The 26,363-nt window shown below is 43.6% G+C and overlaps 1 protein-coding gene across 1 annotated transcript in view; it reads right to left on the bottom strand.

Moving 5' to 3' along the window:
• The window catches only part of PARP1 (poly(ADP-ribose) polymerase 1), a 53,519-nt gene extending 36,221 nt beyond the window's left edge, over window positions 1-17,298 (bottom strand). Inside the window, exons 1-4 of the mRNA XM_074949170.1 lie at window positions 17,078-17,298; window positions 6,560-6,722; window positions 4,888-5,006; window positions 3,471-3,685 (exon numbers count right to left, since the gene is read on the bottom strand). Coding sequence (XP_074805271.1) covers window positions 3,471-3,685; window positions 4,888-5,006; window positions 6,560-6,722; window positions 17,078-17,197 — 617 coding nt within the window. The 5' untranslated portion in view covers window positions 17,198-17,298. The remainder of the gene's footprint in view (window positions 1-3,470; window positions 3,686-4,887; window positions 5,007-6,559; window positions 6,723-17,077) is intronic.
• Between the last annotated feature and the right edge of the window lie 9,065 nt (window positions 17,299-26,363).

The following is a 26,363-nucleotide window of genomic DNA, read 5'->3' as shown; positions in this document are numbered from 1 at the left end:
TCAAGGAAAGCTGGAAGGAAGCAGAGATCTTGAGATCTCAAATCGTGACAACCAAATCTGTAACAAGAGTAGGCATGTGGAATGAACGTACCCTTACATGGGAAAGCTGGCACAGGTTACACAAGAAATAAGAATGAAAAAATACCACCTGAACATACTTGGTGTCAGTGAGACGAGATGAGCAGGGAGTAGCAAGATTGTGTCTGAAGTGCTGTAATCTTATACTCAGGAGGAGCAACACATGAAAGAGGTGCAGGAATTGTGTTGGATAAAATCACAGCGAAGACACTGTTGGCGTGGAAGCCAGTGAATGACAGAACAACAATAGCCAGGCTGCAAACATGACATGCCAAATGTACAATAATCCAAGAACATGCATGAACAAAATGCAGCAGGTGACAGTGAAAAGGATGCTGTACCTGCTCACAGAATGTAAGTCTTGATGTCATAGTTAGGCACTTCCAAGTTGATGACAGACAACTTTGATGCATAATTTGGCAACATCGCTACTGTCTGGGAAGAAGTCACAGCCACAGTAGCAGAAGGCATCTGAACTAATAATGGCAAACAAGCTCTTGAATCTCTCTGGCACAAACACCCTAAAACAGGAGGCAGTCATTTCCAGCACAAGAGGATTCATAAGTTTACATGAAGATCACCAGACAATGCGACTGTCAACCAGACAGACCGTGTTTATATCTAGGAGATGGGACACCTTCTTTAAGGAACGTTAGAAGAGCAGATGTTGGCTCAGACCATTATCTTTTAGTGGCCAAATTACAACTTAAACGTAAAGATAGCAGGAAGATGGATAGAGAGAGTGTTACAGCAACAGAGACATTCAAGGACAAAAACGCATATCAGACTCCAGACTCAATATAGCAACCATTCCAGTGTTTTAGACGACCAGGCTGATGAAAGTCTGGAAGACAGATAGTCAAAGTGGAAGAAGATGATAGTTGAGACAGCAGAGGACATAGTGGACCACTGGAGAGGAAGGAAGAAAGATGCATGGTTTACATCTGGAACATGGGCAACGACAGAGAACCAGAAAGCTCTGAGGGCAAAAAAGGAACAGTGCAAGACACAGGCAGAACTCTTAGAGGCATATGCAAGAAACAAAGAAAAGGACAAAAAAGACAAGATGCAGGCAAGACAGAAATGCCTGGGTTCAGGAGAAGGCTGCAGAAGCACAAGATGCAGCACAGAGAGGAGATTTCAAGCAGCTCTATAGAATAATGAAAGACCTCTCGAAGAATCCACCCATCACAGAGATTCTCATGGACAGATGTTGAAAACACATGAAGAACAAGCCAGATGACAAAAGGAACATTTTCATTCCATATTAAACTCTCCAGGGCCAATGATTGTGCACAGGGTCAAGAGAAATGCCAATGCTAAGTTAAAAATGGAAGAGAGACCAAACACAGCTGATGAAATTAAAGCAATCATCTAAGGTCTCAAACAGCAGAAAGCTCCTAGGGTTGACAGAATTCAAGCAGAGGAATTACAGGTGGGAGGTGAAATTCTGACTGAGCAGCTAACAAAACTAACGAAATATGAGTGAAAGAACAAGTTCTACAAGACTGGAAAGATGGTATCAGCATGGCATTGCCAAAAAAGGTGATCTTACTCAGTGCACGAACTGGCAAGGTATTGCCTGGGATTGATAACAGTGCCAAGCATTGGCTACTGTTATGCTGAATAGAATTAAGAAGGCAGTGGATAAAATATTACCAGGAGTACAGAGTGGGTTCCATCCAGGTAGATCATGCTGTGAACAGATATTCACTCTTCAACAGTTCATTGAAAAAGTTACTGCTTGGCAAAAATCCACCTTAACTTTATCGACTTCAAGAAAGCTTTTGATAATACCCACAGAGAGACCCCATGGAATATTGCTAGAAACTATGGGATACCAGACAAACTGATCAACATAATAAGGAGTTTATATGACAGAAGTAGATGCACAGTAAGATCAGATACAGACCAGGGGAGTGGTTCGATATTGTGACTGGAGTTAGGCAAGGGTACGCCTTATCACCAATCCTGTTTGCTTTTGCCATAGGTTGGGTGATGACGCAGGTAACAAAAGACATTGCAGGTGGTGTAAAATGGGTTAGCAGAGATGAGTTACACGACCGTCGCTTTCCCAGTAACAATGCTTTAATAAATAGGATGTGGAACAGAATGATTGCCTTATACCAGAGGTAGAACAGGAAGCAGCAACAATTGAATTGAAAGTAAATACAGAGAAAACCAGATTATGAAGGTAGAAAAGTGGGCAGCAGATGCAAAGGCCTACATGGATGGAAAAGAAGTCCAACAGGTAGAAGAGTTCCGCTACCTGGGAAGTGTGAATACATTTGAAGGTGGGTGCGATAATGATATTCATACAAGATTAGGAAAAGCAAACACCACTTCTGAAAGGTGAAACAACATCTGGTCAAACAGAGGTCTCCACACCAAACTAACGGTCAGATCGTACCATGTGACTGTACCGAGCACGCTAGTGTATGGCACAGAGGCTTGGCCAATGACAGTGGCTATTAAGAAGAGACTGGAGGTCTCAGACAGACCTGAGGAAGATGTTACACATTTCATGGAAAGACAAAACAACAAATGCGAGAGCAAGGGAGCTGACAGAGCAGGGCACATTAGAAAATATCAAAGCAAGCTCGGGTAGCTGGGACACATACACCCTATGGAAGGTGGAAAACATGCTAAGCAAGCACGGTGCCTATGGGAGGAAGGCCAAGGAAGAGTGGGCATATGACAGTGAAGAAGATACTGAATGCGCTGGCATCACCTGAAAAGTACCACAACTAATGAGTAACTAATCAACGGAGGAACTGGACAGCCCAATGAGTCAGTGGCACAGGAGGAACGAAAGTCTAAGGAATCACTTCTCAATCAACAGATCAGAAATAAAGAGAACAACATTACCATCCCCACCACCAGACAGTGCAGCACAGAGTCTTTACAACTGAACTCATGAGAGCATAAGAATGGCCATGCTGGATCAGACCAAAGGTCCATCTAGCCCAGCATCCTGTCTTCTGACAGCGGCCAATACCAGGTGCCCCAGAGGGATTGAACAGAACAGGTAATCATCAAGTGATCCACTCCCTATTGCTCACTCCCATGATTGCTACTTTATGGCACAAAATATTAGATCGGTTTTGAAAGTCATGGTTCCTTGGTTGCACTCTCTCTGTATTTCCAAGGGAGATACTTAGATTGCAAGCTCCTAAGGGCAAGGGTGTGTCTTGTTTTATCTGTGCACAGTGCCTAGCACAACAAGGCTCTAAACCCCCGATTATGGCCTCTAGGCACTACTGCTATACAAACAATGAATGGTTAAGACAGATTAAAAAGTCCTATCTATATAAAACACGGAATTTGTGAAGACATGCAGTGTGTCTTCATGGATCTTCTAGCCAGCAGGCTCTCTTACATCCCCCACATACCCTTCACTCTTCATGGCAGGCAGCTGCTTTTTCAAATCTTCTTTATCCTCTGCTTTCAACATCCCAAAGCCCTGGAGCTGACTGGCTCCAAATGCAGGGAGAAAGCCCAGTTCTGCTCGGTGGCTCACAAAGCAGTTTGGATGGTACCAATTATCTATCATTCCCAGTTGGGGCTTTTCGGGATGCACCATCTTCTTGGAAATTCTGATCTGCCCCTGAAGTAGAGAAAAACCAACAGTACAAGCGTGGCTGTGATGCCACTCTGGGAAGGACCTGAATGTTAATTCAGAGAAATAGGCTGGTGATTTTATAAAAGTAATGCTTCTTAAATAGTAGAGTAGTAGAAACTGTTCCACCAATCACCTGCTAGCAGTCACATGCTGAAATTTACACCAGTACTTTCATTCTAATCCCCCTAGTTTCCCATGCTCTGAAAATTCCTTTTTTGAGTTAAACTTTTCTCTTTTAGTCTCAGGCCATACTTACTACTACTTTAAAAAAATTGTGGGAAATCCCATAACCAGTCTGAGCAAAGAATAAAATTCAATCAAGTAATTTTTGCTCAGTAATAACTCAACAATAGCTAATCACATTTTGGATCCAATCCAACAACGTTCAATCATGCAAGTAGCCCTACAGAGGTCAAGCAAGCAAACCCTGCAGGATCAGGCTCCATGCAAGGAATTTTAAATTATAAAACTTTGGTTCTCCAGAAATTAATGTGTGAGAACTAATGAAGTCAGCCTGATTTCTGACCAGATCGTATTCTGAATTACAGTTCAGCCTATACTATTCAAAACAATCACTCAGAAATCCTCATTTCAAAAGCAAATTTGGACTCCAATCCTGCAAACACACATGAAAATTTACGCATATGAGTAATCGGTGGGATTATTCACATTAAATAGTGCTTGCAGGTGCAGAGCCTTATTTTGCTAGCATTTCTTAAATACCTATATATGGAGGAGCAGGACATACCCTACAAAACAGTGATGGGATGGGTCAGTGGAGAACTGCAGTACCCCCTGGCCTTCCTGAACAAAAACACATTTACAGTACCACAATGGGAAGCCAAAACTTCTCTCCAGGCTTTTCCTCTGCAGAAACACCAGCAGTAATCTGCCAATCAGCTCCAATGCCTGGACTGATTAAATATTTTCTTTCCTTTACAGAAGGAAAAGTCAGCTGGTCTAATTTCCAGGCTCTGAAGAAGTCAGATTTGGGACCCTACTGCGGTGCAAGAGCTTTGGGTTGACAAATTGTTCAGAACAGAGCATTTCTTCTGAGAAAGTACTGCATCTTTTAAACCCATAATATAAAAAGAGAACAACAGAAAGGACAATAGTTCAGAACTCATGGAATTAATTGTGTTGCCCTGGACCGGAAGGGGAAAAACCCAATAACTGTATGCCTCTACCTTTTCTATTTTCTGTGCACAGCCTTTGCAGGTACTTCTGTTAGACTTGGCATATTCTGCAGCGAAGTCATTTAAACTCTTCTCAGCCTTGCCACCTCCCTCCTGGTCAATGCCTTTACCTGGAGAACAGAAGCAAAAATACTATTAAACTTCTAAAGTTGTTCATTTTATTTCTTTAAAAAGTCTCCCCAACTGTTTATCATCCCCCACAATCCGCACAAACATAGTGAGAGACTAGCCGTGAAACAAAGCCAAATCAACCACAGCCTAGTACACTTAGAGAAATAAGTACAGTGACAAAACCCACAATGCCCTCTCTGCGATTCAGAATCCTACAGGAAGCGTTAGGAACTCTGTAGACTCATAATCAACTTCTAAGGTTACTCACCTATACCTCAGTCTTCACTACTAGGGAAGACAATCTCAGTCTCTCACCTGCACTTGTCAAACGCTGCAACACTAGTTCCTGCAACTTCACATTTACAAAACAACCCCTATGAGAGATGAACTTTCTACTCTGAAGAACACAAGCCTGATCTGTCAGAGGTGTAAAGTGAGGACTCAAGCTCGATTCCAGCTCTGTCACTGAGCTGATATGCTGCTCTGAGGTAAATCACCACCTCTGTGCTTCAGTATCCCCATATGTCACGAGGGGATATAGCTTAACTATAGCTCACATGCATACTGTGAGGATGAACCAGTTAACGTTTAAAAAGCACTTGGAAAAAGTCAAGTGTTCTGTATGTGTGGAAGGAGGAACTGTGGAAGTCTGCTTATGTAACTGTATATTTTAGAACAGTTATACTCAGCCCCTCCGTGGTTTGGGAGCCACATTAGTGATCAACAATACCCAAAAGAGCCACAGTAGTGAGAATTCATTGCTTCATTGTCTGTCCGTTCTAGAAGTAGTATAAAATTAAATAAAATAAACATTGCTATTGAAGACCTGACCAGAACTGGAGTCAACCAAATAGCCACACCTCAAACAGAACTCCCCTTTCCATATACAGGATGCATTTTCTTTGATATGTTATATGCCAGAGAGGCTGACGTCAATCTACAAACCTCCCACAATTCCTGTGTTGTATGGACACTGATGGTTTGAGTCTGCACTCTTATTAAATTATTCATATTACTGTAGCATCTAGGCACCCTATACCCACCCAACCACTTCCAATCTGGATCTGGTCATTTCCCTGACCATTTAGTTAATTGCACTGAACTCTTAATACAGCGCTTATACAATCTTTATTAATGTTTTCTGGATCTGATATATTGGTAGGTGTGATGTCTTAGTAACCTGAGACCTACTGTGAAATCATCACTACTTTTCCACAGTGCATTACAGATCATTTACTAGTATCAGCTAATTGAAGCTAAACTACACTAGTCAAGTAAGTGAATAAAAGTATATTTAGTGATGCAGTGTCCTTGCTTTTTCCACTGTTTGGTCACTTTCTAACTATCTCACAGGGTTCAGTATATACAGTCAGTCTCCTAGTCATTACTGAGAATCCGGAAAGTTCCAGTGATTGTTCTGATTTCACCATCTGAAGGGACATCACAGCCAGTGAGCAAAAAACCCAGTACCCATAATCACATCCCCTCAAGTATAGATAGGATGGTTCTAAATCTCTTGAATCTCTGTAAATATCACTTTTGCGTCACTTACCTGCTGCGGCTCCCCCAGTTTCAATTGCTTTTTTGATTTTCTCCTGATCTTCCCATCGGAGCTCAGGGAAGCCATCAACATCTGCATGGGACACGAGTCGGGCCCGCTTCCAGAAACAAGTATAATGATGCCAATGGGGGACTTTACCATCAAACATGGGTGACTAGGAAGAAAGCAACATTAGGATAAGATGAGGAAATTCAGATATACCCAAAAGGAAAAATGGTTTCAGAGTAGCAGCTGTGTTAGTCTGTATCCGCAAAAAGGAAAGGAGTACTTGTGGCACCTCAGAGATGAACAAATTTATTTGAGCATGAGCTCACAAAAGCTTATGCTCAAATAAATTTGTTAGTCTCTAAGGTGCCACAAGTACTCCTTTTCTCAAAAGGAAAAAAGTCACTTCTGTATATTTCCCTAGACACTTTCTTTCTAACCACACGCAGGGATTTGGGACAAGGTACAAGAATTCAGAATCCTATGGCAGCACCACTAAACTGACCTGCCACTAAAAGCAGGGTCACAAGGGGGCTTTACAGAGGGAGAACTTCACCCATGTTACAACTAGCTCTTAACTTTCTTCCCTTTCCCACATTACTCAAAACAAAACATTGACAGAATCATGACAGCACTATTCTATGTGAGAAACGGCGCCTGGGGGAGTGTTCAGTACAGCCATCTGAAAACAAGCTCTACGTGAACAGGGAGATCTTAATTTTAGCTGGGAGGTTACAACTTGCCTTAACTGCATATGTGCCCATAAAGTGACCTGTGAGGGTCCTGTTTTTCCAAGCTTGTGTGCAGGGGTAGGTGAATGGGGAGTATTTTGTATGTATTCGGATAAGAAATATACTTCAGATCTTCACACCAATCAGTGACACTTTTCCCTTTTCCAAGGGTGCCTTGAGGTTTCAACCCAGCTCCCTTATATCACACCTTCACTCCCAGAATTATTTTGCATTTGAAGAAGAGGGCTCCATCTCAGAGCCCTTTGGTTTTACCCCACACACTCTGCCAGAGCAGCACTGTTAAGCACCGGAGGGCCCCCTGCTAAGTACTGAAGAGGATGCTTTGGCAACATTTGCAGCCTCGGGAAGAGGAGAGTGTGATCTCTCACTTTTAGGTAACATTGATTTTTAATATGCAAAATGGACGTGTGATCTTTGGCAGGTAATCCCTAACCTGAGAGGTTTACATCTGAGAAGCACGGTGTCTCATCCGTCTGCAAACATTAGCTTTAATTTCCAATTAAAACCATCAGCTCAGTAATGCTTTGAATTTACTGTCCTTAGGGCTTTTCATGCTGTATGTATGTGGGGGGGAGGGGAGAGAGAAATGTGTTTCATTACCCTTTTACAGATGCAGCACCGGTATAGTAAAACAGAGCCCACTGTTTTCCTCATGGGGCATGGAGGCACCGAACTTAAAGCTACACGGTGAATTAGTGGTAGAGTCAGGAATAGAACCTAGGACTCCTGACTCCCATTGTCCCTGCCTTCATCAAACAGACTCCGTTCCCTCTTTCCACTTGTTCTACACACCTCCCTCCTGGCACTAAAAGTAGTGAATTCCCCTCCCATCTCTACAGGGGACACAGAGCTCTCTTCTTGATGTCACTATTTTTATATCATCCATAGCAGTCATATTATAATCACTGTGGATTTTTTCTTAATCAGCTGGTGTGTGTGTCTCTTACTTTCAGCCAGACAAACTGTCTGACTGCCAAACAGGGTCAGGCCAGGTCAATGCTTAAACAGAAAGTCCTCTAAGTCTAAGGAACCACTGTAGGAGTCAATGAGTGCTTCTCTATGTGAGTTAGGAATCACAGAATCATAGGACTGGAAAGGACCTCGAGAGGACATCTAGTCCAGTCCCCTGCACTCATGGCAGGACTAAATATTATCTAGACCATCCCTGACAGGTGTTTGTCTAACCTGCTCTTAAAAATCTCCAGTGACAGAGATTCCACAACCTCCCTAGGCAATTTACTCCAATGCTTAACCACCCTGACAATTAGGAAGTTCTTCCCTAATGTCCAGCCAAAACCACTCTTGCTGCTATTTAAATCCATTACTTCTTGTCCTAGCTTCAGAGGTTAACAAGAACAGTTTACCTCCCTCCTCCTTGTAACAACCTTTTATGTACTTGAAAACTGTTATGTCCCTCTCAGTCTTCTCTTCTCCAGACTAAATAAATCCAATTTTTTCAATCTTCCCTCATAGGTCATGTTTTCTAGGCCTGTGAACCAACCTGTATCCTGTTGATATGAGGTGTAATGCTCTGGAGCTGCTATTTGTGGATGGGATGTGCAATTAAGATTCTGTCCTGTTATGGTTAAGATGGTAGGGAACTTCTTGCAATGGGAGAAGTGCTGATGCTGATATTGACTTGGTTCTCCTCCCTAAATTCCTTTCATTTCTCACTCAGAATGTTCCCTTCAGCAAGAAGGGAAAGCTAAGTAACAGGCACGTCTCATACGATACACTGAGGATTTGCATCTCATCTGGAGATGTCACAAGTATGAGCTAATCACAGGTGGGCTCAGACTGAAGCACGGAGTAATATGTAGTTTCCATTCTGAAGATGAAGGGAAATGAAATCTTAGGGCTCGTTGCACACCGCATCTCAATGCAGCCCTTCTTGAATGAACCACAAAAGCTCCTACTGTAGCACCGTTCTAATGCACAGGATAAAAAGCTCACTTGGTCCAGGGTGCAAGTTCTAGATGGGGCACATGACCAGGCTGCATTGACACAGAGCAGCGTAAATGCCTGCCTGCTTCCCTCTCTCCCAGGCTGATGGAAGAGCTAGGAAGGAAAATGTAGGGCTGCTCAGGAGAAGGAACCCTACAAGTGCAGGAACCAGAAGATGTCCAGGCTGGAGAGCTGTGAAGGAGATGGGACCCTGGAAGAGCTGCTGAGGAGCAGGGCTCTGATAGTTGTTTTGCTGAAGGGGAAGCAAGAACCTTTTGCTGTGGGGGGGGGGGGGGGTGGAGCAGAATATGGAGCTGGTGAATAAGTTACATGCATATGGTGGTAAGCTGAGAGCATGGTGGGGAGAATAACAGCATGGGGAAGAGGGAAAGATTGAAAAACAACATGGAGGAAGGTGGGGGTACATCAAACAATGGCAGAAAATGAGAAAGGAATGGTATAAAGTGGGGGCAAGAGAGGAAACAGAGCAGACATCAAAGAGCTGGTGGAAAAAAGATACCAAGCTATATTGTGGTAGGAGTGAAAGAAGAGGAGTGAAGGGGAAAGGAAGGAAGAAAAAATGCAAAGGAAGTTTAATAAACTGAGGTTTTGTATTTTACAAAGCTAAATAAATACAAATATCCCTATTATGGGAACAAAACAAGATATGCATATCTAATGGAAACAACTAGAAGTGTATCAGTGCCTCTTAGGAAGCGGGAGAAGGCTGCAAGTATTTCTCACAGTGGCTTAAAGGCTCAGTCCTCAGGCTAGAGGGTGTAGGGCAGATTTTTCAAGCAATGCCCTAATGAGAAGAGATCTCCTTATTGTTCTACTTCCATTGGATCAGAATGCAATCACACTAGCAATAGCTAGGGTAGTTGGCACTTATCTGAAACGTCTCCTGCTGAGGAATTTGTGAAGTGCTCAACTCTGGAATGTAACCTTACTTAGTGGAAGCAAAGGCGTGGCCTCAGCAACAGAAATTAGGCCTCTCTCCACAATGAGGCTGAGAGAGCCAAGAAAGCTGCACAGCGTAACAGTACATTTTCAAAAAAATTAATCATCAGAACAATTTTTAAAATGTCCTGTGAGTTACAAAGCAAACAGCTGCCTTTTCGTCATGGTGCTTTTCATACCAGGCCTTTCCTACCCCTCTGTATTTTGGCAAAACATGCCAAATCTGACCAACTTCTGCCACCTTGGGTGGCCAAAAGGCTCTTAGAACCTTTTCAGCCTTTTATACCACTGTTTTTCCAGCAGAGGCACGGGGGTCTGAGTCTAGCAGCCGACTCTGGGGTTCTATTCCCAGTTCTACCACTGGCTTGCTGCAACATTTTGGACAAATCACTTACGAGGGTGGCAGAGCCTTCCCAAAAGTGGGGGGAGGCCCCAGCACCCCTCAAGGCCAATTCTCTTCCCCCAGAGGCCCTGCCCCTCCCCACTCTTCCCCTGGAGGCCCCACCCCTCAGCCAGCCGCCCAGGGCAGGTGGAGGGACCCAGGTTCCTCATAACTACCAGCGTGGCTCTTATCCCAACCCCACTCCAGCCGAGGGGTGGAGCCTTGGAGCTGTAGCCCAGTCATGATAAGAGCCGTGCAGCCAGGCAAGTGTGGGGAGCCAGCACGGACCCTCCACCTGCCCTGGGCAGGGAGCCTGGGGGGGCGGGAACACGGGTCGGGGACTGTTCTCGGTCTCCCTCCACACCCCAGGCAGGTGGAGGGTCTGCGCAGCTACCCACAACTTCCCGGGCTCTCTGGCCAAGCTCCACCAGCTGTTGGCCTGGCTGAGGGGTTGGGCCTCAGGGGGTAGAGTCCCATGGCAAAAAATGGACAGGCCTCGTCCCTCCACTTTCAAAAAGTGGGAGGGCCATGGCCCCCATCCCCCTTGTCACTTACCCTCATCCCTTGTGCCTCAGTTTCCCCAACTGCAAAATGGGAACAACACTCTACCTCAGAGTTATTGTGAGCAATAGTGTTCATAATCTAAGATCCTCATATATGGTAGAACCTCATTAACCCCCACTAATGATTAGAAGCCTAATATGAATTAGTGGATTTTGCCTGATCCAACTTCCACTGAAGTCAACAGGACTCTTTGCCTTGACTTTAATGGGAGTTTGACAAAGCCCTTACCAACTAAGCAAATAAATTTAAGAGGACAGTCCTTTACAAAATAACATTCATGTAATCTGATCATTGCAGTTTAGTTCTAATTATTTGCAATGCTCTGTTACACCAGTGAGTGTTCTGTAAAACACTAGTCTTAATTACGAAGATTGAGACTTTGCTATGGCATTATTAAATCTCTGCTGAGGCGTGAAGGGAGAATACTAATTTGTCTGTGAATTATCCAGTGTCCCAATTAGTAAGGTTTTATTGTAAGTTCCAATTACTATAAGTTACCTAGACGCTTTAGTGGAGGAGGCCAGAATACAAAAGTCTGATGTATTTGTTCCATAGTGCAAAAATGTCAAATTAATTAAATGTGTTTAATCCTATCCCCAATGCCTCCTCCTCGCTCTCAAAAAGACTGAAAGAGCCCTTGTATTAGTGCCCTGCAAAAGACCTCCAAATTTCAAAAATATTCTAATATGAAACTTAACTGTGCATATTACACAGTATTAATTTCAGAAGGCAGCCTTGTCCAAGCCTACAGATAGCACTTGGTATCAAGGAAAAAATAAGGAACGAAGAGCCATTTAGGAATGTGTTCATTCCAAGAAAAGAAGAATAAAATACCTCTATGCTACAAAAATAACCAGGTTTAATCATGGATGTGGCCAAACTATGATTATGACATAATATGTAGGACTGTCAATTAATCGCAGTTAACTCACGAGATTAACTCAAAAAAATTAATTGTGATTAATCGCACTTATAACAATAGAATACCAATTAAAATGTATTAAATATTTTTGGATGTTTTTCTACATTTTCAATATTGATTTCAATTACAACACAGAATACAAAGTGCACAGCGCTCACTTGATATTATTTTTTATTACAAATATATGAACTGTAAAAATGATAAAAGAAATAGTATTTTTCTGTTCACTTCATACACGTACTGAAGTGCAATCTCTTTATCGTGAAAGTATAACTTACAAATGCAGATTTTTTTTGGTTACACAACTCCACTCAAAAACAAAGCAGTGTAAAACTTTAGAGCCCACAAGTCCACTCAGTCCTACTTCTTATTCTGCCGATCGCTAAGACATACAAGTTTGTTTACATTGACAGGAGATACTGCTGCCCACTTCTTATTTACAGTGTCACCTGAAAGTGAGAACAGGCGTATGCACGGCATTTTTGTAACCAGCGTTGCAAGGTATTTACATGCCAGATATGCTAAACGTTCGTACGCCCCTTCATGCTTCGGCCACCATTCCAAAGGACATGCTTCCATGCTGATAATGCTCATTAAAAAAAATAATACGTCAATTTAATTAGTGACTGTACTCCTTGAGGGGAGAATTGTATTTCTCCTGCTCTGTTTTACCTGCTTTCTGCATATATTTCATGTTATGTAGTAGTCTCGGATGATGACCCAGCACATTTCATTTTAAGAACACTTTCACAGCAGATTTGACAAAACTCAAATAAGGTACCAAACTGAGATTTCTAAAAATAGCTACAGCACTCTACCCAAGGTTTAAGAATCTGAAGTGCTGTCCAAAATCTGAAAGGGACAAGGTGTGGAGCATGCTTTTGGAAGTCTTAAAAGAGCAACACTCTGATGAGGAAACTACAGAACCCAAACCACCAAAAAAGAAAATCAACCTTCTGCTGGTGACATCTGACTCAGATGATGAAAATGAATATGCGTGGGTCCGCACTGCTTTGGATCGTTATCAAGCAGAACCCATCTCAGCATGGAAGCATGTCCTCTGGAATGTGGTTGAAGCACAAAGGGACATATGAAACTTTAGCGCATCTGGCACCAGGGTGGATAAAAATCAATGATTTTTTAAAAAAAAACTAAAAATCAGATTTTTTAAAATTTCAATTGGATTTTTTTTATAAAATGCTTTTTATAGGAAAAAACCTATCTAAAAATAGTTTTAATTAAGATATCTCATCATGGAATAGAGATTATAAATTCTAATTCTATAGTATGAGACAATATATTCATGTAATGTCTAAGAAAAGTTTCAGAGTAACAGCCATGTTAGTCTGTATTCGCAAAAAGAAAAGGAGTACTTGTGGCACCTTAGAGACTAACCAATTTATTTGAGCATAAGCGTTCGTGAGCTACAGCTCACTTCATCAGAGCTGTAGCTCACGAAAGCTTATGCTCAAATAAATTGGTTAGTCTCTAAGGTGCCACAAGTACTCCTTTTCTTTTTAAGAAAAGTTTGTAAATGAGTCCAATAGTTCATGGATTAGGGACCCAACCTTATAGGGTTCCAGCAGCTTCTGTATACATTATTTAGGTTAATCTTTCTATCTACCCAATGGGACTCAGTGCTCAGTCGAGAAGATACCATCAGAGATGCTTAGTTTTGCAGTTCTCATACTGTGGAGTTGTGTCTCCAGAGATAACATGCTTGTTAAACAGCAAAAATGTTTTTAAATAAATAAATAAATATAATATAATATATAGAGGTGAGAAATAACAGACCTCAACCCTATTGTCCCTCTGCAAATTTGTGTACACAGTGTCAATCCCTTACCTCTCTCTAAAAGTGCAAAGTTTCAAAAACTTTAATGAATAGAAGATTGTTAGGTGCGGAATAGATCTGGACAAGGAGAAGTCTGGAGATAAATGTGAGAAGAGAGGAATAGGCAGTAGAAACAAAAGTGAAACTGTTTGAGCAGCATACTCCAGAAGTCTTGAGGTCTTTCTGAGTATAGCCTTCATTGATTTGAGATCTACCATACCATTTTCTCACTAGAAGGAAAAACCTGTAATGGCAGCAGGCCATAAAAGAGACCCAGTTTGGGAATATTTTAATGAAGTTCCTCCACCCGTGGGTAAGACAGGCATGCGAGCAAAATGCAAACAGTGCAACAAAAAAATGCAAGGCCTGGTAGCCCAAATGAAACAACATCATGAGAAGTGTTCCCTCTCAGGAGGAAGCTGCAATGAAGATGATGAAAGGATCATGTCTGAACATGCAGGATCTTCAGGTTGGTAACAACTAACAAGAATGCACTTTTATGTAGAAATCCATGATTAAATCGAGTCATGATTTAAATCAATTTGATTTAAACCAAATCCACCCTGTCTGGCACATAAATATCTCGAAACACCAGTTACAACAGTGCCATGTGAACACCTGTTCTCACTTTCAGGTGACATTGTAAACAAGAAGCAGGCAGCATTAGCTCCTGCAAATTGTAACCAACCTTGTTTGTCTGAGTGATTGGCTGACCAAGAAGTAGGACTGAGTGGACTTCTAAAATAAAACAATGTAAAACTTTAAGAGAATAGAATGCAGTTTTTTTAAAAAAACAATTCTACATTTGTAAGTTCAACTTTCATGATAAAGAGATTGCACTACAGTACTTGTATGAGGTGAATTGAAAAATCTTTTTTGTTTGTTTTTTACAGTGCAAATATTTGTAATAAAAATATAAAATGAGCACTGTACACTTTGTATTTTGTGTTGTAATTGAAATTAATATACTTGAAAATGTAGTAAACATCCAAAAATATTTAAAATAAATGGTATTCTATTGTTGTTTAACAGCGCGATTAATTGTGATTAATTTTTTTCATCACTTGACAGCCCTTATAATATGTATTCCTCCTGCCTGTGTGGACTGAAAAAAAAGTCATGAGGCATCATAAGCACATTTTAACCTTGGTAAATTCCTATGTCTGTCTGTACCAGCACTTTGGTAGACAAGGCATCAGCTGCCACTAGTGTTTTCATCACCACTAAACTCCTCCAACCAAGACTAGAGGCGGCAGTGCTTATAATACTAGTACTGTACTGGGCCTACGCTTGCACTACACTAAAAGTCGTAGGCTAGATACCCTAAGCTAAAACTTCTTTATCCAACAGGTTTCGTTCCTTTCCAGACAGGTAAGAAGCAATGTTCTATAAGGCAGCGGAGGGCAAGCCGTATTTAAACATGGTTATGTTTAAAAGTACAGACAGGGTCTGAGATGAAAGGCTGGTTACAGATTTTTTTTTTTTTTAAACCACACTAGTCAAACACAAGTTTCCCTGAACACCACACTTTTCATCAGACCATGGGGAAAAGCAGAGCAAGGTGTGAGAATGCACTGCTAGGGTGGCGATACAGACTTCATTAAAAATGCAGAAATGGGGGAGCGAGGGCACGGAGATGCAAGCTGCCACTATAAATAGGTTAAACTCATCTACAGATTGTCAGGAGGGAAGATTTAGGCCAGTAACAAACAACATTGTCAAACACATACATTAAGCTGCCGAGGAAAAGGAAAGAATGTAAGTGAAAAAACCTCCACAACTCTTCAGGAGACTGAGCTTACACTTCAACTGTATGCATCGTTTTGATCTCCAGCCCTCCCCATCTCCAATTATTTGTCTCCACATAAATGTCTCCACGCTGCAGACTGAGGTAAACAGAGCATTGTAATGTGTTCAGCAAATGATAAGCAACTCACAAAACAATAATATTGAGGGGAAAAGGACAAATATTGCCCAGTTAGGAAGTTAACGAACAGTTAAGTGTCCAGGATCACATGGACTGTGAGAACAAGGGATAGAATTTCTATTGCTTTCCCCCAACTCAATAAATCACATCTTCCTGCGAAATCTGCTAACAAATTCAATTTAACTAATTCAATTCAAACAAACAGGGCGATGAAATTAAAATGGAAGCCATCTAGTACAGAACTTAAGGTTTTCTTTGTTTTATTCCATCAAACAGCCACAGCAAAATAAAGCTGTGACAACGCAATAATCTGCGAGATTTTAATATGCTGTCTGCCTTTCATATTGCATTGCATTCTTGCTCCTTTCAGCCGATGCATTTCGAATGCACCCTTGTAAGGGTAGTGGGAAATCAAGTCATTTCTTCTGCCTAATGACAAATTTCAGAGTAGCAGCCGTGTTAGTCTGTATCCGCAAAAAGAACAGGAGGACTTGCGGCACCTCAGAGACTAACCAATTTATTTGAGCATAAGCTTTCGTGACCTACAGCTCACTTCATCGGTCGTTTATGCTCAAACAAATGTGCTAGTCTCTAAGGTGCCACAAGTCCTCCTGCTCTTTTTTCTGCCCGATGTGCACAGAGCACAACATCCCACCACATCAGCGCCCCCTCCTTACGAGCATGGGGGCTTCACGCGAGCTTGCAAGCAAACGCAGGCCCGCACACACGCTACCGACTCCCCGCGCTTGAGCGACCTGCCGCAACTCGGCCGGAGTCGAGTCGGAATTCTCTCCGGCACCGCCCCCAAAACCCCCCCGCACAACCACCCAGGGAGCCGCCATCTGGCCCGCGGGCACAAATCCCGGCCACCACGACGGCGGGGGACAACGCGGGGCGACCGAGCGGACTGGGAACCCGCACGAGCCCCGCCCCGCCCCGCCCCGCGGCCGGAGCTGCCCAGCGCCGCGCCGGGGAGGGCCAGCCCCGCGGGCCGCCGCCGCCGCCGCTCCACGTGCCGCGAAGAGCTGCGCTGGCCCGGCGCGTGCCGCACCCGGGCCGCTCTGCAGCCCGCGCGGCCCAGGGCGGGGGGGGGACGAATGGGGCGGGCCCCGCGCCCCCGGCGGAAAGCGGCACGTGGCGGCCGGGGCCGCGCGGCCCCCCCGGGGGGGCTGCCAGGCAGGCGGCGCGGCAGCCGCGGGGCCCGTGGGCGGGGCCGGCTCCCCTGTGCCCACGCGGTACCTGCACCATGATGGCCAGGCGCAGCGAGTCCTTGGCGATGCTCTCCCCGCATTTCTTGCAGGAGGCGCGGCCGCTCTTGGCGTACTCGGCCCGGTACAGCTTGTCCGCCGGCTCCGCCATGGCGGCCGGGGGGCGCGGGCAGCGCAGCAGCAACAGCAGCGCCGAGAGACAGCGACCGACCGACCGCCCCCCGCGCGAGCCGAGTGCCGCGCGATCCACCCGGGCTCAGCCCAGCCGCCCGAGCCGCCGTTCGGCGATCGACTGAGGCTGCCTGGCGGGGCTCGGGGCGTTCCGGCTCGCTACGGTGTATCAATGGGAGGAAGGACGTAGCCAGAGGCGGGCGGGGGAAGAGAGGGTGTCACGTGGCGTCCCCTGCCCGAGCCGCGCTGTATAATAGGGGGAGGGCGGCCCCCCGCATATACCGCTCGTTGGCGGCGGTGCTGGGCGAGTCGCTGCAGTCCAGGGACACCCAAGGCTGGGGAACGTCTGCTGGCATCTATTGAGGCATCGGTCAGGTCAGCCCATTGCCTGCTTGTTCACTTCCAGGCTCTAGAGAGGTTTAACCTTGACGTTAAAGCGGCTGAGGCTCTTTATACCCTTATCTTCTAGACCACTGCGTAGTTGTGCCATTATAAAAAGAAAAGGAGTACTTGTGGCACCTTAGAGACTAACCAGTTTATTTGAGCATGAGCTTTCGTGAGCTACAGCAATATGCTATGCATCTGATGAAGTGAGCTGTAGCTCACGAAAGCTCATGCTCAAATAAACTGGTTAGTCTCTAAGGTGCCACAAGTACTCCTTTTCTTTTTACGAATACAGACTAACACGGCTGTTACTCTGAAATTGTGCCATTATAACTGTCCCAGCAAGCCCCTCCTGGGGTAATACTCACAGGAGGAGGAAAATTGCACTGGGTTCCAGAGAGGTCCTTCCACACTTTACCAGTCCCCACTCTCCACATAATCCCACAGGAGATCAGTGGCATCCACATCACGGCTTTGTGCCTCTACATGGGTGGCTTTAGGGAACCAAAACCCAGCTCCCTGCCAGCATGGTCCCAATGGCTACAGCTGTTCCCCCATTCCTCTTAAAGGGGGAGTTAATACAGTCTCTGTGAAACTCTTCAGAGCCAGAAAGCAAGTTGGATGGAGTATGTGTGTCCTAGGATCTGGCGTGACCCATCCACCCACACATTCTCAGCTTCCTTTCTCCCATATGGAACCTAAACCTGCAGAGAGCCTCCTCCCAGCTGCCCCAGGGTGGTGGTGTTTCGATGTTAACCGCCACAGAATTCAGGGGAGATCTGCAGGTAGCGAAGCACTTCTGTCCATATATCTCAGGAGCATAATCTGACCCTGTGTGATCTCTCTCTGTGTGTGTAAATGCCAGACTAGATCACAGAAAGTCACTTGAGTGCAGATGTGAATGAGCAAAATCCTAGAGTCTCTGCTGACTTGTACGACAGGTCTTTCAGTTTAGCTCAGGTAGTGTCCACTTGCAAGATAGTGGCTCTGTAGTGAATGCACAGATCATCCTTATCCTTCTGGGCACAGACTATAATCTTAGCATTCTCCCTAATTAACAAGGTTGCTGAAGCTCCCAGGTTTGATCTCTGTTGTAGACACCTGCACGTACAGTCAATGTGGAACTATAGTTAATTAGGTCAGTATGTAACTTACATAACTTGCTGTAAATTCCACCGTGACTGAGATCATTACAGAAGAATCCCAATGTCATGAACTAACTGGGCATTGCAGAGTGGTGTTCAAAAAATCAAAAAATTCAAAAATTTGACCATTTAAAAATTACAGTAAGTACAGTATGTAACTTAATGTGCAAATCATTCAGTGACAATGTACATAGTGAATGGTAACAAATGTATGCAGTGTATCTTACAATCTTATATGAACATAAAAAGAAAAGGAGTACTTGTGGCACCTTAGAGACTAACCAATTTATTTATGTTTCCACAGTATGCATCCGATGAAGTGAGCTGTAGCTCACGAAAGCTCATGCTCAAATAAATTGGTTAGTCTCTAAGGTGCCACAAGTCCTCCTGTTCTTTTTGCGAATACAGACTAACACGGCTGTTACTCTGAAACCTGTCATATATGAACATAGTGTACCTGTAGCCACTGGTGAAATAATACACTTCTGTTCTGAGTGCACATGCCTTCTACTTGCTGCCAAGTACATATGTGTAGCTTCTTGATCGAGGGATACAGTTTTTTTTCCACCAGGAAAAATGATTTATGCAACCGGTTGTTCATAACATCAGTGTCGTAAAATCGGGGTTCTACTGCAGGACTTTGCTGCTGAAGTTAAATTTATATACGATTTCTGCCCTTCACACTACTCTACAGCATTATTTTATTAAATATCCCTAAGCTTTACATCACAGAAACCTGATATGGCACTGTATGTTCAGTATACTTCTGGGAAGGGAGTCAGTTGCCAAAGGTGCAGGAACATGATTTTAGCTGATAAGGTGACCTATATTTAGTAGATATTGACCTATTTACCAAGAACTTTACACAAGAAGCAAATTCCAGAATGCATATATTATGGAAAAGAGGAAACAATGTCACTTGGTATTCATCCAACACCCAGGAGATATACAGGACTGCTGCAGAGTCAAAATGCTCCAGAGTCTAAGATGCTTCAATAACAAAATAAAAAGATATGGGGTTTCAAAAGCACCTATCCAACCATTGATTGCTTTGTGATCTGAGAAGATGACAACATAGCTTGTAAAGCTGCAGGCATAGCCATAAAATCCGGGAGCTGCCAAAAGGGCCATTACTTCAAGTTGTGTGTGAAACTGTACTGTACACGTCAGCAGTTTCCATCCTTTGGGTCATCAGCAGTTATCAGCTCTCATTCTCCAGTCTCTAGCACAAACACAGATTTGCCTAGTTACTTGCAACTGGTTGCTCATCAGATGCTAAGTGTGTCTTATAAGTCATGGCACTCTTCCTTTAAAGAAGAGCAGAGCCTAGCTCTTCTCTTGAAGCACAATGGCAAATAAGTAACTGAGAAGGACCATCTGTAAGTGGTTTGTGTCACAGTTTCAGAGTAACTGTACCTGTATTCCCCTCTTCATGATTCCGCGAGGGCACCCACTTAAAGTTTCCAGCTCCCAGTTGTCACCTGTCTTGGGTGGAGACCCATGTCTCTCTCCCTTCTCACCAGGGGTTTTAAGGCTGCACAGTTCCCTGCCTACATTGTGATATCCCCAACAAACCAGTCTGCCTAAAAGCCAGCACCTGTGCTTTGCTTTCTCTCCAAGGGCTGTGAACAGCATATTGCCAGCAGTTACAAGTTAACACAGCTCCTTCTAAACAAGCACATGTGTTCTTAAGGTAAAAGCATTACAGATAAAACATATAAAGTTACATATAAAACATATAATAAAATATTCCATATGCATGCTAAAAGCTTCCCAGAAGTCATGCATCAGTCTTATGGGGCCCTTAGTAGGCCAAAGTCTTTCCAACCCTTCTGTAAGAGGTGGGGCCCCCCTTGGACAGAAGGTCCTGTCCAGTTGGTGGATGAGAAAGAAGGCCCTGAGCCAGTTAAACCTAGCCTTTTGATATCAAAGGCCCTTGCTTTGTCTATTGGTCTCAGGAAAACCCAGCTTGAACCAGTACATGCAAACCTCCCCAGGGTGTGGCACCTCTCTAGAGATGTTTACAATCTAAGTGATTCACCTTAATTGTCTCCCCACTGTTTTTGGTTCCTGGAGGAGCTGTGATAACTCTCCTTCCTGGAGTTACATACAATCCCTGGGCCACAAAGATACATACATTTAATACAATATGGTCTCCAAAGATATTACACGTGGTTGCAATATCTGTCACAGCTTGAACAGAAGGGTCAGGATAGGTGAATAGATGCAGTGGGGACTTGGAGCTCAAGAGATATTTATGGTACCGTGGACCAAGAGCAGGCAGAATAAAGCTCTGAGGACAGGAAAGGTACAGTCGCCCAGTGGATGGGAATGCTAGTAAGCAGGTGCTCTTGGAGCATCCGTGGGAGCATGGCAGGCAACAGATGAAAGCTCTATAGAGAACAGCAGCTCTGGGGACATTATTGGTTCTGTGGGTGGAAGATCTGAGGTGCAAGCACTCTGGGGCCGTCATTGATGCAGTAGGCAGACAACAGATGGAAGTTCTGGGGAGTGGGAGCTCTGAGAACAGCAGTGGTGTTGTAGGCAGGCAGCAGAATGGAGAAACAGCCACCTAGGAAGAACAAGATATTTATTTTTTCCTGTTTATTCATGGCACTGGAGGGGGTGAGGCAAAGTCAAATTTGGAGGGGAGCAGTGCCCTCTACCTCTACCAAGAAGGCATATGCTGCCAACTCATTCAGATGCCATTTATGCGTCATTCAGACCTGTCTCAGAATATGGTCTGACAATGGCAGCTGCAGCATGAGTGAGAATTTTATGTGGTGGCTGTGGATTGCTCAGAGCTTGTCTACATTTGAAATGCTACAGCAGCACCGCTGCACCGCTTCAGTGTAGACGCTGCCAACACCAATGGGAGGGCTTCTTCCATCGCTGTAGATATTGCACCTTCCCGAAAGGCAATAGCTAGGTCAACAGAAGAATTCTTTTGTCAATTTAGTAGTGTCTACACGGGGGTTAGGTTGGCTTAACTATGCTGCTCAGGAGTGTGGATTTTTCACACCCCAAGGGATTTAGTTAATCTGATTTAATTTTCTAGTGTAGACCAGGTTTCAGTAACCAAGCCAAAATATACTAGTACAGTAAACTGGAGAAATCCATTATTTCACAGGTTTGTCTCCTAACAGCAATAGTGAATTTTGCTCATAATCTTTATGCGTTATTTGTGTTCAAGTGCTGAAAGAAAAATAAAAAGACCGGTCAATACATATATAAATCCAAAAGAACAACTGTCATCTTCTTTATCCCAGCTTCTGATCAGAAACAAATACAGACTAGAAACAATAGAAGGAGATTCTGGGCATATTAGCTTGTAAAGCCAGACATTACAGATCTTGATGAGTCCATAAGCAGGTCTTTACTCTGGGAAATGTCATTACATAACAATAATACATTTGTTTGCTGTATTGTTGTGGTTGTGTTGGTCCCAGGATATGAGAGAGACAGGGTAGACAAGTGGTGGAAGGTACAAGCTTTCAAACTTCACAGAGCTCTTATTCAGATTTGGGGAAGGAAACCAGTGTGTCTGAGCTAAATAGAAATTGGGACAGACTGTTAAACACAAGGAGTTAACACATGCTGTGGGAGACCACTTAAAATTAAGTGGTCAATTCAGGGTTAGCAGGCAGTGGGATGTGTTACAAATTGTTGTAATGAGCCATAAATCCAGAATCTCTGTTGACACATTTGTTGCTGGCCAAGCTGTTTGAGTCCTGCTGGTGTTCTAAATATGGTATGAATGGATGATTAGTAACAAAATGGTACTTGAGAATAGCTAACCTCGAGCTGTTACCTTTCATCTGTTAATGTTTGGAGATTAACTACACAAACTTCCACTAGGAGTGCCCAAACACTTTCCCCACAGTCTGAAAATCCATATAACTGCAGGGTTATATGATCAACAAGTTTAGTGTTGATGAACTCAGCTAAGAAGAAAATGAGTACTTGTGGCACCTTAGAGACTAACCAATTTATTTGAGCATAAGCTTTCGTGAGCTACAGCTCACTTCATCGGATGCATCCAATGAAGTGAGCTGTAGCTCACGAAAGCTTATGCTCAAATAAATTGGTTAGTCTCTAAGGTGCCACAAGTACTCATTTTCTTTTTGCGAATACAGACTAACATGGCTGTTATTCAGCTAAGAAGCAAGTCTAGGCCTCCATCAAGGAAGATACTCCATCAAGCAAATATTAGGGTCACAGGGAGAGCTGGTTCAGAAGCAGGGAGAGAGTGCGTGTGCTTGTAGGAGGGAGAATTTCAAGACAATTTTGTAGAAGTTTCACCCCTTATTTTCAAAATTTTGATTATTCAAAATAGGTTGCTGAAGTATAGAGCTGGTCAAGGAATAAGGAAATAATTTGTGGAAATGTTACTGAAATTTTTCTAGACTTTGTTTCAAATTTTGAATTTAAAAATTTGAGGAATTTCAACCAACTGTAACTGTGGCTCATTGAAATCAATGGCAAAGAACCCACTGACTTTAATGGTGCAGCACCAGGACCTTGTTTTGATAGAATTTTATGTATATTTTCAAAGGCAATTTTGGTGCAGTCCTGCAGTGGCCATTGGCACTGCCATGCCTGAGCAATGCAATCTTTTTCCTCTCTAGAAGTCTGGAATGCTCTAAACAAGAGACATGTTACAATTTCTGTAGGAGACCTAAAAAAATGTAGGTATGTAAATTCTGGTAAATTCTTGCATGCAAACTCTGATAAAATTTATCATTGACTTGCTAAGGAAGTAGGGCTCAGTTTAACGCCTACAGTTTAATGCCAAGTTCCATGACATTTTTTCCCATCTGTGTAACATCTTTTATTCAAAAGGATCCTCAAGAGCTTCAGAAACTCTGTACAGACACAGGCAGTGTGGTCACGTAGCTTGAGCCAGGAACTAGTGACTGACACTGACTCTAGGTTGACCAGATGTACCGTTTTTAAAGGGACAGTCCCAATATTCCGGGTTTTGTCTTATATAGGTGCCTATTACTCCCCACCCCCATCCCAATTTTTCATGCTGGGATGAAGTCACCCTATCTAGTCTAGGTTATCTAGTCACCCTAATTTACTCCCTCCATGGCCTTCTGCAAGTCACTTAATCTATCCATCTAAATTTCCACATCATCAAATGGGGACGATATTTGCCTGCCGCTTAGGAGTACTGTACGGATTAGTTAGTTGGTGTCTGTACTGTGCTCTGAAGTAAATGCTGAAAGTATTATATAGAAAAGGATGGCATCACCTGCTGGTGAAATTTAAAAGCTGATTAGTTGCACATAGCAACAGTATCCAACAGCAGGGCAGGAAGTGAAAACTATAGGCTATGTCTACCCTACCGCGGTAAGTCGACCTATGCTACGCAACTCCAGCTACCTTAGGTCGAGTTACCGCAGGGTCTACACCGCGGGGGGTTGACGGGAGAGAATCTCCTGTCGACTTACCTTACTCTTCTCGTCAGGGGTAGAGTACAGGTGTCGCACTGGAGAGCGATCTGCAGTCAATTTAGCGGGTCTTTATTAGACCCACTAAATCGACTGCCGGTGGATCAACGTCAGAGGGTCGATCCCCGCCATAGTGTAGACCTTCCCTATGATTTGCAATTGAAATGGTAAGTATGGTGAGAATGTAGTCACCCACACACATGCTCACCCCTGCTGTGTAAACACCCATGGGATGGAGGTTTAGATAGTGGAGTGGGTGGGAGGAAGAACAGAAAATTTCAGGATATGGTTTGCTGTCTCCTCTTGGGTAGGGGGAATCTATGGACTAGTCTTCATTAGAAGCGCTATAGCGGCGCAGCTGCACCGAGAAGCTCTCCCCCTGACATAGCACTGTCCACACTGGTGCTTAGGTTGGTGTAACTGAGGGTTTGTCTACACTGGCACTTTACACCACTGCAACTTTCTCACTCAGGGGTGTGAATAAACACCCCCCTGAGCGCAGCAAGTTTCAGCGCTGTAAAGTGCCGGTGTAGACAGTGCACCAGTGCTGGGAGCCATGGAGGTGGGTTTTTTTAGAGCGCTGGGAGAGCTTAGGGGTGGCTTAGGGCTTGTCTACACTGGCAACATTAAAGCACTGCTGCAGCATCAATTCGAGCAGCACAGTGGGATCAGAGGAAGAACATATAGTCCAAGGTTTTAAAATATGCCCCCAAACTTTGTATCCTCCTTCTCTGAGGAATTCAGACGTTCAACAGAAATACAGGCAGCATCTTAAGAACAGGATCTAACACAAAATGTCATTTAATTTTATTATATTTACGCAGAACCCTGCTCTTATGAGTGAGTGGTTATATGAATCATTTTTCCTGATAGGGAAAAGAAAATCTTATCCATCGATCAACAAGGTACATGCATGTATACTTGAGCAGAGGACATGCACACTCAAAACATGGGTGTATTATTTCACCAGTGGCTACAGGAACACTATGTACACACAAACAGACAAGACTGTAAAAGGCACATTGAACATTTGTTACCATTCATTCGTTATGTACGTTATCATTGAATGATTAACAAATTAACGTATGCACCGTACCTGTTGTAATTTGGAGATGTTAAATTTTATGGACTCCTCATTCCCCAGTTAGTTCATAAAAATCAGTGTTCAACTGTATTCATTAGCACAGATAATTTTTGATACTAGCATATTTTGAATATTCTGTATTTAGGTAGGAAAAAATTACATTGTTATCCACTAGATGGCCCTATCTGCACACAAACTAAGTCTCATTCATGTGTATGATAGGATTCATAGGAAAGAGAGATGGAAAAGACCCACCAGGAGCCAGAGCAGGATTGTCCCCTATAGTGTATTCCCCATGGCTTTTGTCCTATCTAGCTTTAAGTGTGTCAAGCAATGAGGCTTTCACCACATCCTTTGGGAAATTATTCCAGAGTCTAACGGTGCCTTCTTGCAATTTCAAGAAGTGTGACACCATCTCACTCCTGAGGCACTTCGAACAGAGAAGTAAACCAGAAAAGAATAAGGTTTCAATCCTCTGAAAATACTCTGTTGTTTCTTCTCTAGACACCGTAGGGCTGCCAGTCAGTGAGAAGCTCATTGTTATAATTAGTGCTTCCCTCAACTCCATGGCCATTGTCTCTCTGAAGACATGCAGCATTATGTAAAGGACTGAGCACAGGACAAGCTGCCAGGTTCTCATCCTATTGTTATTCAAGATAATTAGCTCAAATCTAGCTTGGGTATGTGTACACATGCTGCAATCACACCTGTAATTGCAGTGTAGCCATACCAGCTGATGCTTAGGGCTTGTCTACACTGGCACTTTACAGCACTGCAACTGTCTCGCTCAGGGGTGTGAAAATGTACACCTCTGAGCACTGCAAGTTTCAGCGCTGTAAATTGCCAGTGTAGACAGTGCACCAGTGCTGGGAGCTCTTCCCCTCGTGGAGGTGGGTTTTTTATAGCTCTCTCCCAGCGCTACGCCACGTTGCTAGTGAAGACGTGCCCTTAGTTATACCCGCACTGGTAAAGTTACACTGCTGTAGTTATACCAGGATAACTCCATGTTTGGACACACTAATTCTGGAATAGGTCACTTTCAAAGTGACAAACTAAACTGGGAAAGGGCCCTTTTAT

This window comes from Natator depressus, chromosome 3, assembly GCF_965152275.1.
Source record: "Natator depressus isolate rNatDep1 chromosome 3, rNatDep2.hap1, whole genome shotgun sequence".
In the NCBI taxonomy this organism is placed as follows: Eukaryota; Metazoa; Chordata; order Testudines; family Cheloniidae; genus Natator; species Natator depressus.
Note: the sequence above shows the minus strand (reverse complement) of the source record. Positions and strands in the feature narration are given on the sequence as shown.